The sequence below is a fragment of the Lontra canadensis genome, unplaced genomic scaffold (genome assembly GCF_010015895.1).
Source record: "Lontra canadensis isolate GAN:19392208 unplaced genomic scaffold, GSC_riverotter_1.0 scaffold41, whole genome shotgun sequence".
NCBI classification, from domain to species: domain Eukaryota; kingdom Metazoa; phylum Chordata; class Mammalia; order Carnivora; family Mustelidae; genus Lontra; species Lontra canadensis.
This window is the reverse complement of record NW_022631035.1, coordinates 16,037,378-16,055,562: the sequence shown is the minus strand read 5'-3', so window position 1 is coordinate 16,055,562 and position 18,185 is coordinate 16,037,378. Positions and strand designations below refer to the sequence as shown.

Below are 18,185 nucleotides of genomic sequence, written 5' to 3'. Positions count from 1 at the left end.
TAGTTCAAAGACAAATGACTGTAAAATAAAGATATGAAATGATATTAAAAAATCAATATCCAGATTTCATGTTTTTACTCTGTAATCTCTATAGTTTTAAAAAGGATTTAAGGCACTTATAAAATATAAATAATATAAGATTGTAAAAGACAAGTGAGGAAAATGGGAAAAAGTTATAATGGAGGGAAAAGAAATAAAACAGGGTTGAAGAAGATACATAGGAAACACCTTTGCTGTTCTTACAAAGTCCTTCCTCAAGAGGAGATAAGTTTTTCTTCATTCAAGGGGTACTGGATCTATGAAGGAAATCCGGTCTGGAAATCAGGTGAGGCATCACTACTCTCTGTTGTGTCATCTCAGGTTAGGCCTCTGCAGTTTTCAGGTCTCCTCAGCTGGATTGCCCATCTATTTTATTTACGGAAATCTTCAACTAATCAGTTTCTCTAAATCTTCATGGTATTGATCCACATATCATTCTTATTGCCATATCATTTCTGTTGCCTAACTACATCACGTTGCCCCTCCTGTGTAAAGACTATCGCTTGGTCTTTGTCCCTGAAGTTCCTTTCATCCTTCTTGAAATTAGGGAGGTATTGAAATTTCAATACTGGCATCATTTCCTAACCCCACATCTACAGGGGACACCTACCGGAGAAATCTCCACAGATGCAGACACCCCTGTCAATAATGTATTCCTAAATGCTTCGGTGAAACAAATGTCCTTTCTTTTATTTTTTTTTTTTTAAAGATTTTATTTATTTATTTGACAGACAGAGATCACAAGTAGGCAGAGAGGCAGGCAGAGAGAGACGAGAGATGGGGAAGCAGACTCCCCACTAAGCAGAGAGCCTGAATGTGGGGCTCGATCCCAGGACCCTGGGATCATGACCTGAGCCAAAGGCAGAGGCTTTAACCCACTGAGCTACCCAGGCGCCCCCAAATTTCCTTTCTTTTTCACATTTTAATATCTCTAAAATTAGAACACCTTTATAATTGATGGCATTATTTATTGCATGTACATTTTTATTGAGATATAATTCACCTACCATCAAATCCATCCTTTTAAAGTGTACAGTTTAGTGGGTTTTGGTGTATTCACAAAGTTGTGCAACCATCATGCTCTAATTCTGGGACATTTTCATTGCCTCAAAAAGAAACCCTGTACTCTTTAATAGTTATTAACATCTTTACATGTGTTTATTGGCCATTTGTATATCTTCTTTGAAGATGTGTATCCTTTGCTTATTTTAAAATTGGGTTATTTGTCAAGTTATAAGAGTTCATATATTCTGGACTATACACCTTTATCAGATACATGATTTGCAAATCTTTTCTCCCATTTCATGGGTCTTTTTCCTTTCTTGTTGGTATCCTTTGAAGCACAGAGATTTTTAAATTGGATGGAATCCAATTTATATTTTCTTTTGTCACTTCTTTTGATGTCACATCTAAAGATAATCCAAGATCATAAAGATTTATACTGATGTTTTCTTTTAAGAGTTTTCTAGTTTTAGCCTTTTAATTTGAATCTTTGATTTGAGTTAATGTTTGCACATGGAGTGAGATGGGAGTCCACGTTAATTCTTTTGCATGCAGGTATCCAGTTATCCCGGCATCATTTGTTGACAAAGTTATTCTTTCCCCATTAAAGGGTTTTGGCATTCTTCCCAAAAATCAATTGATCATAAGTGTAAGGATTTATTTTTCAACTCTCAATTCCATTCCGTTGATTTTCATTTATTCTTATGCCAGAACCACATGGTCTTGATTACTATAGCTTTGTGGTAAAGTGATAACCTAGGCAGGAATCTTTAACCAGAGCCGGGCATCAGAATTACATGTAAGTTTGATCCACCTGGTTCTAGTTTTGGGCTATGATGGAGTAGCTTATATCAAACCAACCTTCCTACTGAGAGTTACTAGTAAAATCTGGACTAAATTAAACTGCATCAATGACCACAACCATTTGAAGGCATTGGAAACCAGCCAAAGCTGTCAGGATTTGTGGGGCTGTAAGATAAATACAGAGAGCTGGACTTGTAGCAGCAATAGCAGCTGTTGCTGCTGCTTGTCTGTTTTGTCTTTGTAACATAACTTAAGTGAAATAATGCAAATTTTGATGTAAACTTATTTGTAATTTGTAATGCTTCCTAGTTATTTCAGGGGCCACATATGAAGTATTACATAGCCAAAGGCATAAAGGTTGACCACTTAACATGTCAACTTGAAAGGTACATTAGTTAAGGGCATGGGTTTTGGAACTGCAGTGCCTGGACTTAAATCCTGGTCCTGCCACTTACTACCAATATATTCCTTAGCAAATCACTTAATCTCACTAACCTCGATTTCTTCATCTTAAAAATAGGGATAGTAATGCCTATCTTGGAATTATTATAAGGTTTAAATAGGTAAAGTAGAAGTACTTAGAACAGTCTCTAGCACTTAGTAAGTTTTCAGTAACTGCTAACTATTACAATATACAATGGTTTTTAAAACTATATTAGTAGTTTCATGTAAAATTCTTTTATTCTGGGGCATCTGGGAGGCTCAGTCAGTTGGGCATCTGCCTTCAGCTCGGGTCATGATCCTATTGTCCTGGGATTGAGCCTGTGTAGTGCTCCCTGCTCAGCGGGGAGCTTTCTTCTCACTCTCCCTCACCCCCCACCCCAGACTCATGCTCTCTGGTGTACACACACACACACTGTCCCTCTCTTCCAAATAAATAAAATCTTTAACAAATAATAAAATAAAATTCTTTTATGCAATCCAAGCTTAAGTGAAGGTAGATAATATACTCTTATTTCTGCTGTTGAAATATTTGTTTTCTTCTTTTTTTGCAGCTACACAGCTACTCTTAGCTACTACCCAAATTCTCCAGAATGATCTAATTGATGCCTCTGACCTTGAAGAATTTTTGATAAACAATGACTTTCATGCAGCTAATGTTTTACTTAATGAAGTATTAAGACATGAACCTGAACATGGTTGGTAGTTTGAATGCATCTGTGTTATAAAGGCCATCATCTACTAGTGGGTGTGGGAGATGTATGGATGGGATACACAACAATGGAAGGCATGCTGTGGGAGCTGCAGTGGGATGACTGAGGAACACCAGTGCTACCCTGGTGTGACAAGCCTGAGCCCTGTGAAACCAAATGGAGGGGTAAATCAGGGCCTACTTTATCTCTGTAGGTGGTAGTACTTGGGAGATGAGGCTACTTTGGCTGGCATGGGCAGTACTCAATTAGAATGCCATGCACAGAGTACAACAGAGTCCTTGAGGCCCTTTGCCAGGTATCAACCCGTTGGAAAGTGAACTGCTGATATCCAGGAATACCTCTGGTGGTATTGCACATGGTTTTGGGGCTCAGGGAAGCATATATTTATTTATTTATTTATTTATTTATTTTTTTTTTTAAAGATTTTATTTATTTATCTGACAGAGATCACAAGTAGACAGAGAGGCAGGCAGAGAGAGAGGGGGAAGCAGGCTCCTTGCTGAGCAGAGAGCCCGATGCGGGACTCGATCCCAGGACCCTGAGATCATGACCTGAGCCGAAGGCAGCAGCTTAACCCACTGAGCCAGCCAGGCGCCCAGCATATATTTATAAACATACAAAATAATTTCATTATTTTAATGATTGGTATTGTTGAATGTTATCTTTGCTACATTTTCAAAAGAGAGGAGCAGTAGTCTTTATTTTTCTCTTATCTATAAGAGATTCCTCAGATGTTAAGTAGAACTCAAAGGCGAACCCTAATGAGCCGAGAGTTTTATTTACAGGAAAGTTATGGATTATTGATTTAATTTCTTAAATTACATGGGATTACAAAGAAAATACCATATTTTCTTGTTAATATTGGCAGTCTGTATTTTTATAGGAATTCATCCATTTCATGTAACTTTTCAAATTTTTTGGATAAAGTTGCCCTTGACCTCTACCTTTTATCTTTTTTGATGTCTGCCTGATCAGTAATAATATCTTCATTTTCATTCTCAATATAAGTGATTTGGAGCTTTTGTTTTTCCACCCAGTCTCCACAGAATTTTTCTTTACCTTTTTGTAAAATTGAGATATAATGGACATAGAACATTGTGTAAGTTTAGGATATACAGTGTGTTGATTTGATACATATATATTGCAAATGGTTATCACTATGGTGTTCACTAACATCTCTATCACATCACATGACTGTAATTTCTTTCTTTGTGGTGAGAACATTTAAGGTTTAGTCTCTTAGCAACTTTCGAGTATGTAATACAGTTTTAGGTCAGCACAGCATTAAATTTCCAGAACTTACTCATCTTCTAACTGCAAATTTGCACCTTTTAACAATATCTCCCCAACTCACTGCACCCCCCAAGTTGCTACTAACTACCATTCTACTCTGTTTCTTTTGTTTTTTTCAGATTCCACATATTAGTGATATATACAGTATTTGTCTTTGTCTGACTTATCTCTTCTAAGCATAATGCCTTGAAGATCCATCCATTTTATTGCAAATGGCAGAATTTCCTTCTTTCTTGTGCTGAAATAATGTTACACTGTATATACACACCACATCTCTTTATTCATCTGTTGATGGACACTTAGGTTATTTCCATATCTTAGCTTTTGTGAACAATGCTGCAAAATACGTGGAAGTGTAGATATCTCTTAAAGATCCTGTTTTCATTTCCTTTGAATATATACCCATAGGGAGGATTGATGGATCATATGTTAGATCTATTTTTAATTTTGGGGCAGTCCTCCATACTGTTGTCCATTGTGGCTGTATCAATTTCCATCGCCACAAACAGTGAATAAGGGTTCCCTTTCTCCACATCCGTGCAAACCTTGATCTCTTCTTGATGATAGCTATTCTAACAAGTGTGAGTGATATCTCATTGTGGTTTTGATTTCCATTTCCCTGATGATTAGTGATGTTGAACAACTTTTCATGTACCTGTTGGCCATTTGGATGTCTTCTTTGGAAAAAATTTCTATTCAGTTACTCTGCCCATTTTTTTTTTCATCATTTTGTTTGCTTGTTTGTTTGTTATTGAGCTGTATGAATTATATATTTTGGATATTAACCCTTGACCAGACACATGGTTTGCAAATATTTTCTCTCATTCTGTAGGTTGCCTTTTCGTTTTGCTGATTTTTTTTTCCTGTACACAAGCCTTTAAGTTGGATGTAGTCCTACTTGTTGGTTTTTGCTTTTGTTGTTTGTATTTGGTGTCGTGTGAAAAAATTATTGCCAAGACCAGTGTCTGAAAGCTGCTTCCTTATGTTTTCTTCCAGGAATTTTATAATATCAGATCTTACATTTAAGTCTTTAATCCATTTTGAGGTAACATTTTTGTGAGTGTGGTATAAGACAGAGGAGTGATTTCATTTTTCTGGATGTAGTTATCCAGTTTCTCAATACCGGTTATTGAAGAAACTATCCTTTTTCCATTGAATGTTCTTGGCTCCATTGTTCAATATTAGTTGAGTATATGTGGGGGTTTATTTCTGGACTCTGGACATTTTTGTTCTTTTTCCTCACCCTACAGCCTATGAACATTTAATGTCACAGATAAATATTTACTGATGTACTGTGGCCACAAACCATTGTAATAGCTAAGATTTTTTTTTTTTCTCCTCTAAGAACTGGTTTTCCTTCTCGAAAACCTATTGCTCTACATGAGGATGTATTTCTTAAACATATCTAGAACTTTAATTTCTGGATATACTGCTATGTCCTACTTTCCAGTATTTTACTTGAACTTTAACACATTTGTAAGGAATATTGGTCTATAGCCTCTTACCCTACTCACGATGTGGTGGTTTTTGTTTTGTTTTATTTTGTTTTGTTTTGGGTTTTTGTTTTTGTTTTCTTATAGTTTGGGGGCAAGTAGGAGCTACTGAAGGATTTTCTTCAGAGGAGTAACCAGATTTTTTTAAAGAGAAGGACCTCTTTTGCTGCATTGCAGAAAATAAATGTAGAGAAATGAGACTAATGGCATAGAGTTTTTTTTAATTAACATATAATGTATTATTTGCTTCAGGGGTACGGGTCTGTGAATCATCAGGCTTACACATTTCACAGCACTCAACATAGCCCATACCCTTCCTAATATCCATAACCCAGCCACCCTATCCCTACCCCCTCACCCCTCTAGTAACCTTCAGTTTGTTTTGTGAGATTAAGAGTCTCTTATGGTTTGTTTCCCTCCCAATCCCATCTTGTTTCATTTTTCCCCTCCCTACCTCCCATGGCCCCCCACTCTGCCTCTCAAATTCCTCATATCAGAGAGATCATATGATAATTGTCTTTCTCTGATTGACTTATTTTGCTTAGCATAATACTCTCTAGTTCCATCCACGTTGTTGCAAATGGCAAGATTTCGTTTCTCCTGATGTCTGCATAGTATTCCATTGTGTATATATATATATACCACATCTTCTTTATCCATTCATCTGTTGATGGACATCTAGGTTCTTTCCATAGTTTGGTTATTGTGGCTAGTTTTAACGATGCTGTTGTAATAGTTCAGACATTAACTAGCATAGTGATAGATTCAAGTATCTGGAAATAATTAAATAGAAGTTGGTAATCATATTATTTGCAGAAGTTAAGGAGGAAGGAATAGGATAGGCTGATTCCCAGGCTTTTCACTTTGATTATAATTTGACTCTTAGTTTCTGGTATATTAATTCAGAAGCAATAGCTCTTTCAGCCAAATTTTACTTTGCATTACAGAAAATGGCAAGATTACCATTCAAGAATTTTTAACTAAGTTCTGCAATACATTAAGAGTTCCTAAAGACACAGGTGAGTTTTACTTCATAGGTATCTACTGCCTATATCTGGAAGGGCAAGCAGTGGTTTTCATGTTAAAACAACACAGGATTAGAGAGAGCATAGATAAGTAAGAAACAATATGAAGATAAAACAATACAATATTGGGTTATATAATTTTTGTCCAAATTATTTGGCAAAGACTGCTAAGCTTTCCCTAAACTCAGAACTGTAGGTATACCCTAATCATGCTAGAAAATTACTGGATTATATAATATTCTCTGAGATTATTTGCTAGGTATACCTGACCTAAATTTATTAGAAAATTATAAATGATTGGAAAATAATTTTTAAAACTTTGATAAACCTAGCAAAGGGGATTTTATGCTTATCTTTTTTGTTTTTAATGTATCCTCAGCCACTTTCTTGACTACACTATTTTAGGACAAGTTTATGTTTATTACAATGTGACTTATATATAGTAAAACCACCTATTTTAGGTGTACAGTTCTTTGAATTCTTGATAATAATGTCGTGTAACCATTACTAAATAGCACATAGAATATATCACCCCAGACATTCCTTTGTGTCCTTGCATAGTCCATCCCCTCTCTGAACCTTCATCCCTGGTAACCACAGATGTATTCTTTGACACTAAAGTTTTGTCTTTTCTAGAATGTCACATAAATGAAATCAGAACATATGAAGCTCGTTTGAGTCTGGCTCCTTTCACGTAGCATATTATACTTTATATTCATCGACATTTTGCATGTGGTTTGTTTCATTTTATTGGTGAATATTATTCCATTGTATGAATGTACAGTTTATCCATTTAGCAATTGATAGACTATTAAATTATTTCTGGGTTTTGATGTTTATGAATGAAGCTTCTATAAACATTTATATACAGGTTTTTGTGTGTACATATATTTTCATTTCTCTTAGCTGAATACCAAGAAGTAGGATTGCTGGGATATATGGTAAGTGTGTATTTAAATTGATAGAAACTGCCAAATATGAATTTATGATAGATAACATTCATTTATGATAAGAACTCTCAACATAGTGGATATAGAGAGAACATACATCAACATAACGAAGGCCACAACTAACATTATACTCAATGGTGAAAAACTGAAAGCTTTTCTTCTAAGATCAGGAACAAAATAAGGTTGCCCATTCTTGTCACTTTTTTGTTTTGTTTTGTTTAGTGAAGTGCATTTGACATGCAAAGTTGTATTAGTTTCAAGCGTACATCATAGTGATTCAACAGTTCTGTGTATTACTCAGTTCTCCCCATGATAAGTGTAGTTACCATCTGTCACCACAAAATGGTATTACGGTATTAATGACTATATTCCCCATGCTTTAATTTTTCTCACCACTTTTATTCACAGTATTAGAAGTCCACTGAGGACAATTACATAAGAAAAAGAAATATAAGGCATCCAAATTGTAAAAAAAAGAAGTAAAACTGTTCCTATTTGCAGATAACATATTATATACAGAAAACCCTAAAGGCCCTATCAAAAAAACTGTTAGAACTAATAAATTTTGTAAAGTTGTAGAATATGAAATCAATATAGAAAAACCAGTTGCATTTCTATTCACTAATAAACTATCGGAAAAAATATTAAGAAAACTATCCCATTATAATTATATCAAAAAGAATAAAATATTTAACAAAGGAGGTGAAAGACCTGTACACTGAAAACTATAAGATGCTGACAAAAGAAATTGAAGATGACACAAACAAATGGAAAGATATTTCATGCTCAGGGATTGGAAAGTCAAATATTGTTAAAATGTCCATACTACCCAAAGGAACCTACACACTTAGTGTAATCCCTATCAAAATTCCAACGGCATTTTTCACAGACCTAGAACACATAATCCTAAAACTTGTGTGGAACCACAGAAGACCTTGAAGCTCCAAAACAATCTTGAGAAAGAACAAAGCTAGAGCCATCCTACTTTCTCATTTCAAACTTTATTACAAAGCTATCGTAATAAAAACTGTATGTTATTGGCATAAAAACAGACATGGAAATCAATGGAATGGAACAGAGAGTGCAGATATAACCCCTTGCATATTTGTTCAATTTGTTCATGACAAAGCAGCCAAGAATAAACAAGGGGAAAAGACAGACTCTTTGGTAACTGGTGCTGGGAATACTGGGCAGCTGTATGCAAAAGAATGAAACTGGACTGCTATCTTAGACTGTGCACAAAAATTAGATCAAAATGGACTAAAGACTTGCACATAAGACCTGAAGCCACAAAACTCCTAGAAGAAAACATAGGCAGTAAGCTTTTTGACATCGGTCTTTGAAAACATTTTAAAAACCCCAAATTTTGTCTATTAATGCAATACCATAGGTAAAGTCAAAGAACAGATGACAAAATGGGAGAAACTATTTGCAACGTATATCACAGAAGGAATATAGAAAAATGGCCAAAAGTCATGGATATAGAAATAATTAAAAATTTCTAAAATGGCCCAAGAACATATTGAGATGTTTGATTTTACTCATAATAAGAAATATGCAAACTAGGGGCACCTGGGTGGCTCAGTGGGTTAAAGCCTCTGCCTTCAGCTCAGGTCATGATCTTAGGGTCCTGGGATTGAGCCCCGCATTGGCCTCTCTGCTTGGCAGGGAGCCTGCTTCCCCCTCTCTCTCTGCCTGCCTCTTTGCCTACTTGTGATCTCTCTCTGTCAAATAAATAAATAAAATCTTAAAAAAAGAAATATGCAAACTAAAATGGAGATTCAATTTCTCACCCATTAGACTGAGAGAAATTGAAAACCTTGACAACATATTCTGTTTGTTAGTTTGTAGAGAAAAAGGCATTTATCTGTAGCTCATGAGCATGTAAAATACTACCATTCTTTTGGAGGGAATTTGGCAATGTCTAACAAAACTGCATATGCGTTTACCTTTTGGCTCAGCAATCCCACTTCTAGGAATTTTCCCTGAAGATATCCTGCACCAATGTGAAAATACAGATGCATAAAGTTATTTATTACAGACTTATTTGAAATTGCAAAATAATGGAAAATACTTAAAGTGTAAACCTTGGAGATTAGTTAAATAAACTATAGCTTCTATACTGTACAACTATAAAAAAGAATAAAAAAAAGAATTTCATAATAGTACTTTTTAATACCACTGCTTTTCTGCCTTTCCATTATTTAAAGCTACAGATTTCCCTCTGAGCAATTTCACTGCATCTTACAAAATTTTATATTATGTTTTGATAATCACTTATTTAAAATATTTTCTAATTTACCTTGTGATAGCTTTTTGAAATGTGAGTTGTTTAGAAATGTACTAATTTCCAAATATTTGGATATTTGGATATTTTCTAGGTATCTTCTTGTTACTGATTTCTAATTTAATATACCTTGGTCAGAGAATTTATTTTGCACAATTTAAGTGCTTTTAAATTAATTAAGATTTGTTTTATTAAAGACTAGCATGTGGTCTATCTAGGTGAATATTCCATGTACACTTGAAAGAATGTATATTCTATAGTTGTCTGGTAGTGTTCTGTAAATATCCATTAGGTTAGATTGTTTGCTAGTTTGGTTGAATATTCTAATTCTTACTGATGTTTATTCTACATGTTTTATTAATTACTAAGTGCAAGGTGCCCATATCTGCAGCTTATTGTGGGTTCATCTATTCCTCCCTTTAATTCTGTAAGTTTTAGCTTACTAGAAGGCTCTTGTTAGATGTACACATTTGGTGTTGCAAAATTTATGTATATGACCATAGGAGTTATGTCATGTACTTTGTCTATTGCTGTCTTTTGTCTTATTTTTATTGCTCCTCTATTCCTTTCCTCCAATTTCCTTACTTACATTTATACATTTATGTGTACTTATTGTCATGTATCTTATTTTATTTAATATAAAGCTTTTAAATGATATTGCTAAATTATTTTACAGAGAGTTTATTAAATCATTCATAGGCAATATAAGAAAATAATTATTCTTGGTGCACTTAAAAATTTCACAATATAATTATCCATCTCTTTGTTTAGTTCCTTCAGTTTTTTCATTACATGTTTTTCAGACTCTATCATTAAGTACATACAAATTTAGAATTGTTATGTCCATCTAGTGGATTGAAATATCATTATGAAATGTCTCTCTTTATCTCTAAAAATTCCTCTTCACATAAGGTCTACTTTGTCATATTTGTATAGCTATACTGCTCTCTCTTGTTTAGTGTTTGTCTATTATATCTCCTTTTTCTGAGGGGTTTCTTTTTTTCTAATTTAAATTCAATTAATTAATATATGATATATTATTAGCTTCAGAGGTAGAGGTCAGTGATTCATCAGTCTTATAGAATACCCAGAGTTCTGTGAGAAAATGCTCAATATCACTAGCCATCAGGGAAATACAAATCAAAACCACAATGAGATACCACCTTACACTACTTAGAATGACAAAAATTAACAAAACAGGAAATAGCAAATGTTGGCAAGGATGTGGAGAAAGGGGAACCCTCTTACACTGTTGGTGGGAATGCAAGTTGGTACAGCCACTAAGGAAAATGTATGGAGGTTCCTCAAGATGTTAAGAATAGAGCTACCCTACCACCCACCAATTGCACTAGTATGTATTTACCCCAAAAGGTACAGGTGTAGTGAAAAGAAGGGGCATGTGCACCCCAATGTTCATAGCAGCAATGTCCACAACAGCCAAACTGTGGAAGTAGCTGAGATGCCCTTCAACAGATGAATGGATAAAGAAGATGTGGTGCATATACACAATGGAATATTACTCAGCCATCAGAAACGATGAACACCCACCATTTGCATTGATACGATGGAACTGGAGGGGATTATGTTAAGTGGAATAAATATAGCAGAGAAAGATAATTATCATATGGTTTCACTCTTATGTGGAACATAAACAATAGCACAGAGGACCACAGGGGATGGGAGGGAAATCCAAAGGGGGAAGAATCAGAGAGGGAGATGAACCATGAGAGACTTTGGACCCCGAGAAACAATCTGGGGGTTTCAGAGGGGAGGAGGAGGGTAGGGAGAGGGGGTAATAGGGTGATGGGTTTTGAGGAGGGCATGTGCTGTGATGAGCAGTGGGTGTTATACTAACTAATGGATCATAGAACACTACATCAAAACCTAATTATGTGCTATACAGTGGCTAACTGAACATTAAAAAAAAAAAAAAGAATACCCATTGCTCATTACATCACGTGCCCTCCTTAATGTCCATCTCCCAGTCACCCCATCCCCCTACCCACCTCTCCTCCAACAAATCTCAGTTTGTTTCCTATGTTTAAGAGTCTCTTATGGTTTGTCTCCATCTCTGATTTTATCTTGTTTTATTTTTCCCTCCCTTCCCCTATGCTCTTTGGTTTTATTTCTTAAATTCTATATATGACTATTGTCACCTATTTTAAATTATTTTAGGAACAGATTGGTACATAGATAAATACAAATACTGCCTTTTAAGTATAATTTTATATATTAGAATATTTTTTTTCCCACTTATCTTTAAAACATAAGGGAGATACATGAAAATTTCTAATTGGAGGTGATTATCTCTTCCCAGGAGATAAAAACCAATTTTACAACATCAACATTCACAAAAATGAACTTACAGCCATTCCTGACCTTAAGCAAAATTTAAATCCCATTGGAATCTGTCTAACAGATGATAAAATAAAGGAGGCTTTGGATAATACTAATCCTAATGGTGAGTAATTATTTCAATTTAAAATAACAAAGTTTTAGTATTTCAGAAGTTTCACTGTATATGCCCAAGAAGATACATCCCTTTTACATCTTTAAAAAGAAAAATTGAAAATGTATTTTCTTTTCTTTCAATTGATGGGTTTGTATTGAAGGAATTGATTTTCAGAGTATATCTCCTATAACTTTATTTTAGTTCTAATCTGCATATCATGTACATCACAATAGGATTGCCAGTCCTCCCATTATTTTTATGTTTATAGTTCTGGTTTATAACATCAAATGGTCTTCTCTACAAAAAAATCTAAATTCTTTCTCTTTTTCTTTTTTAAAAAAAGATGAAGTGGTGAACTTTAAGGATTTTATCAGAACATTGACCCAAACTGATGAATTTATCGAGTGCCAAAGTAAGTATGGAATTTGAAATGAATATGAAAAAAGAAACTTCATTTTTTGGGGTTGGTGTATATATAGTTATGTGTGTGTATAAATTATGTATATTTTTATATATACTTTACCAAGCTCCTTTTTTTTCTTTTTCTTGTTTAAACAGAGTTGATGTGTATATTTTTTAAACTCTAGGTTTTTAAATATATGAACACATAATTTTCATACCATAATATCCTTTTTTTTTTTTCTTTAAGATTTTATTTATTTATTTGACACAGAGGGAGGAAGAGAGGGAACACCAGCAGGGGGAACGGGGACGGGGAGAAGCAGGCTTCCTGCTGAGCAGGGAGCCCAATGCGGGACTCGATCCCAGGATTCTGGGATCATGACCTGAGCCGAAGGCAGATGGTTAATGACTGAGCCACCCAGAAGCCCCTATAATATTCTTGAATTACCTTTTTTAAAAGATTTATTTACTTGAGAGAAAGTGGGGGGGGGGACAGAGGAAGTGAATCTTTCCAGCAGACTCCCTGCTGAGTGAGGAGCCCCACCCCTGGCTCTGTCCCACATCCCTGAGATCATTACCTGGGCTAAAAAACAAGAATTGGACACTTAACCCAACTGAGCCACCCATGCATCCCTTGTATTACTTTTTTCTCTTTTTTCTTTATTATTGCTGACAGGTTTACCCATTTTCTTATCAAAGTAATTGGATTTTGTTTTTTTAATCACCTCTAGTGACTTTTGCTCTCTTCTGTTATTATTTATTTATTTCCCCATTTTATTATTATTATTTTACACTTACTCTATAGTTCTTTGTCAAAAACTTAAGCTAAATGCTTAACTTTTTTTCAGTCCTTTTTGAAATTTCAACACAGTTCTATCATGGAGACACTGAAATAGCCTTGGACCACAGACATTGAGATTGAGAATTATGGTCCTCAGTCTGGGGTTTTAAAATGAGTATTGAAATCAGTGGATTCTCTCTAAATTGATCTGCACTTTGAATGCATTTCCATCACTATCTCAGGATCATTTTGGAAGGAAACTTGACAAAATAATTCTGTATTTTTTTTGAAGATTATAGGTCTATGAATAGCTAAGACCCTTTTGAAAAAATAATGAGGAAGTTGCTTTATCAGATATTAGTACATATTACAATGCTATTTTATTTTAAAAATTTTTTTCTTTATTATGTTCAGTTAGCCACTGTATAATACTTCATTAGTTTTTGATGTAGTTTTCAGTGATTCATTAGTTCTATATAACACTATTTCAATATAGTGTTACAAATAGACCAATGCATTATAATACAGACCAGCAGAGACTCCTGTTAATGGGAACTTGGAATGTAATTGAGATGACATCGTCAGTCAGGGGGTTAAAGATACTTAGTATATGATTTGAGAAAATTGGCTTACTATGTGGGAGAAAACAGAGTAGAATCCCGCTTCATACCATATAAAAAAATAACCTTCAAGAATCAAATGGATATGAAAATGGATCTCAAAGGTAAAACTATACAACTGATGGAAGAAAATGTAAGGAAAAATATTGTGCCTTATGGTCGTGGATCCCTTCTTAAAAATACTACTCCCCCAAAGCGCAACCATAGGGTGAAAAAGGATGTAATTACATCAAAATTAAGGATTTCTGCTAAATGAAGAACTCTAAAGTATATAACAGACTGGAAAAAGATAATTACAAGATAATTAACAAAAGATTAATATCTCAAATATGAGGAAATTCTGCAAATCAGCAGTAGGAAGAAAAAAAATCAATTGGAAAAATAAGCAAGGATCTAAGGAGTCAGTACAGGAGGTGAAGCCCAAATAGGTAAATATATATGTGAAGAGATTTGGAAATAGTCACGAATTGTTGGTGAGTAGGTAAAATGGTACAGCATTCTGGATTGCAATCTAGCAGTACTTGTCAAGTATGCATATTTCTTATGGCCCAATAATTCTTTTTTTTTAAAGATTGTATTTATGTATTTGAGAGAGAGAGACATACATAGTGAGAGAGGGAACACAAGCAGGGGGAGAGGGAGAAGCAGGCTTCCCGCCGAGTAAGGAGCCCAATGTGGGGCTTGATCCCAGGACTTTGGTATCATGACCTGAACCGAAGGAAGATGTAAGGCCTGAGCCATCCAGGTGCCCCTCAATAATTCTGTTTTTAGATAAATAACCCAGAGAAGTTTCTTGTTAGAGACATGTTCAAGGGTGTTTCCTGCAACACTATGGGAGGATAAAAATGAAAGCAACGTAGACACCCATCATCAGGGAAATGGTTGAATAAAATATGGTCCATACATATTACACACCATAACAATAACTAGATTTACATTTGCACCAGAGAGAGACCTCAGTAATAATGTGGTTCCATGAAGAAAGGAAAAAATAGAATAAATGAATAACACACAATGCTTTATGTGTTATATCAACTATTGAATTGTTGAACACTCCATCAAAAATGAATGATGTCCTGTATGCTGGCTAAATGAATTCATTAATAAAAAGGAAACATTAAAAGATAATTTTTCTTAAATGTTCAACTCATGAAGCTTACAAGAAACAAACAACAAAACAGCAAAAACAATCTCCCCAAAAAGTACTAGTCAGGAGCTAACGAAGTTGAAGGTAGAAGTTAGTGAAACAGAACACAAACACAAACACACACACACACAAAAGAAATTATCCATATAACCAAAACTTTGTTCTTTCAAAAGATTGACAGAGAGTGCTTTAGGAAGTACGATGAAGGGAAAAAAATAGGGAGGACATAAAAAAGAAGACCGTCATAACTTGGATACAAATGAAATTAAAATATATAAATGAATAATACTTAAAACTGATTAATAAATCACCAAGTTGTTGGCATCTCATCAACAACACTGTCATTATCTCCAAACATTTGGATGAAGACAGAATGGGCTGCTTCCCCCACTTCCCCAATAGTGGTGTGGTTTTCTTTGGGGTCATTTTGATATTTTGTTGTTTTTGTTGAGCTTCACGAGTTGAACTAATAAAATATTTCGGCATTTCATGTTTTTGTTTTTGTTTTTAAGATTTTATTTATTTGAGAGAGAGAGAGAGAGCATGCAAGAGTTCACAGGCAAGGAGGTGCAGCAAAGGAAGAGAAGCAGGCTCCCCTCTGAGCAGGGAGCCAGAGGAGGAGCAGCGTTTCTTATTTTTTAATGCACACATTTAAACCTATAAATTTTTGGAGCTCTCGGTTTGGAGGATATTTCAGAGAAGCAAAACCCTCAAGACTGTTTTCAAGAAAATGAATACATTTCACCCAACTCAAGTTGTGATATGCTTATCTGGATAGACTGGCCAACTAATATCTTTACGTTCTGTCACTTCTCTATATAGAAATAGAAGATGCATCCAACATTGTTAATAGTGTCTTTGATGGGAAAGTTGATCTTAAAGACCTTTTATCTGCCTTGGAGAACCTGGAGAAACCTTTAAGTGAAGAAAAACCTGAGGCGTCACTGAACTCTGCAACAGATGGTGAGCACTTGAGTTACCTCACAGGTTTCCTGTTTAGAATACACGCGCTCACACAGGCTAATCTTTTTTTAAGAATAATAATACTGTATATTTAGGAAGGTTGTTATAGAACTGATGTGTAAATCTTGGTCACTGTGAACTGTTAGAACCCTTTTGGAAAGCATGTGGATAGTCTTTATTTGGAGAAGACGAATAGAAGCAAGTATTCTTGTTATCTATGTTTCAAAACCAGATACTCCTTTATTAGATTATGATGGTCACAATAATAAATACGATAGAGCCCTGCTCTTCCATTTCTCCAACTCTGGATTCCAGAGATAGGATAATTCTTAAAAACAGAGCTCCTCCAATAAATGTGATATTTACTGTGGCATTTTTCATAAATGCTGTTCACCAGACTGAGGAAATTGCCTTCTATTCCTTGTTTGCTAAAGGATTGAATTTATATTTGTTTATTTGGTTTATCATGAATTTCCCAAACAATTTTTATGCATCTGTTTAGGTAGATCATAGGGGTTTTTCCTGTAATCTGTGAGTGTGGAGAATTATGTTAATTTTAAAATATCAAATGAAACCTAAAATTTGGAAAAACCCATTTTGTTCATGATATATTGTCCTTTTTATGTAAGTATTTTCCATTCATTTAATTTCACTTTTCCTGTATTCTTATTCTTCTAAAGAAAAAAAGATAAATTTGGAACCATGTGAGGGAGACTAAAATTTGAAAAAAAGAAACAGAACTTCTAGAAATTAAAAAAGTAATAATTAAAATTAATTAATGGACAATAATGTCAGCAGATTAAACATAGGTGAAGAAATATGAATTGCAAAATAGTTTGAAGAAATTATACAAAATGCAGTATAGAAAGAAACAAGAAAGAGGCTAAGAGGAAGGCAGAATGAAAAGGCTACTTATTGCAGGAATTGATTTGAAATATATATGTATATCAGACTACAATGTTACATACTTTACACTTACATTATAATTAATATAATGCTATATGTCAATTATATTTCAGTAAAGGTAGAAAAAGAAAAAACGAGTAGACATGATATATATCCATTGAGGGGAGAAGAGACAAAATGGTTGCAGAGAAAATATTTGGAGAACTATAGCAGAGAATTTTCCAGAATGAGAAAGACCTAAACCTACCAATTAAAGAAGTCCAGTGAATCCCACATAGGATGAAAGGAAATCCATCCATACATAGGTTTATCATGATGAAACTGCAGCCTACCAGAAGGAAAGAAAGTCTTAAAGTAGCTAGAGAGAAAAGCCGAATTATCTATAAAAGGAATTTTTTCTTATTCTTGATATTTTCTTGATATTTTCTCTGGGTATTGAAATCTAGAGAAACATTTTTGTAAGTTGAGGATAAACCCCCCAATTTGGGAGAAACCTAGGCTTTGTCAGACCTTTGAAAATACAAACTTAAGTTTGTCCAATGTTTTATTTTGTCTTTGGCAAATACTCTGGGTGAAAAACAGTAACCGTGTTTCTGGATTACAGCCTTCAATCGGTTGTTAGTCTGGAAATTTCTTACTTTCTTGGCAGCAAATTGATTTAAGGTAATTTTAAAGCAATAATTTTACTTAAAATTTTTAGTTCTTTTTAGTAGAATGGTTGATCCAGATATCTAGGTTAATTCATTACTGGCACCCTCTCCAATTCTAAGGTTGCACCATAATGTGGGAGATAAAGGAAGAGCTTTTAAAACTCTCTTGCATCCCTGAAACAAAGAATACATTATATGTTAATAAAATAAATAAATA

General features: G+C 34.4%; 1 protein-coding gene across 1 annotated transcript in view; it reads left to right on the top strand.

Moving 5' to 3' along the window:
• The window catches only part of EFCAB13 (EF-hand calcium binding domain 13), a 217,963-nt gene that overhangs the window by 100,060 nt on the left and 99,718 nt on the right, over nt 1-18,185 (top strand). The window contains exons 22-26 of the mRNA XM_032871038.1: nt 2,841-2,984; nt 6,733-6,804; nt 12,365-12,508; nt 12,843-12,911; nt 16,272-16,412. Coding sequence (XP_032726929.1) covers nt 2,841-2,984; nt 6,733-6,804; nt 12,365-12,508; nt 12,843-12,911; nt 16,272-16,412 — 570 coding nt within the window. The remainder of the gene's footprint in view (nt 1-2,840; nt 2,985-6,732; nt 6,805-12,364; nt 12,509-12,842; nt 12,912-16,271; nt 16,413-18,185) is intronic.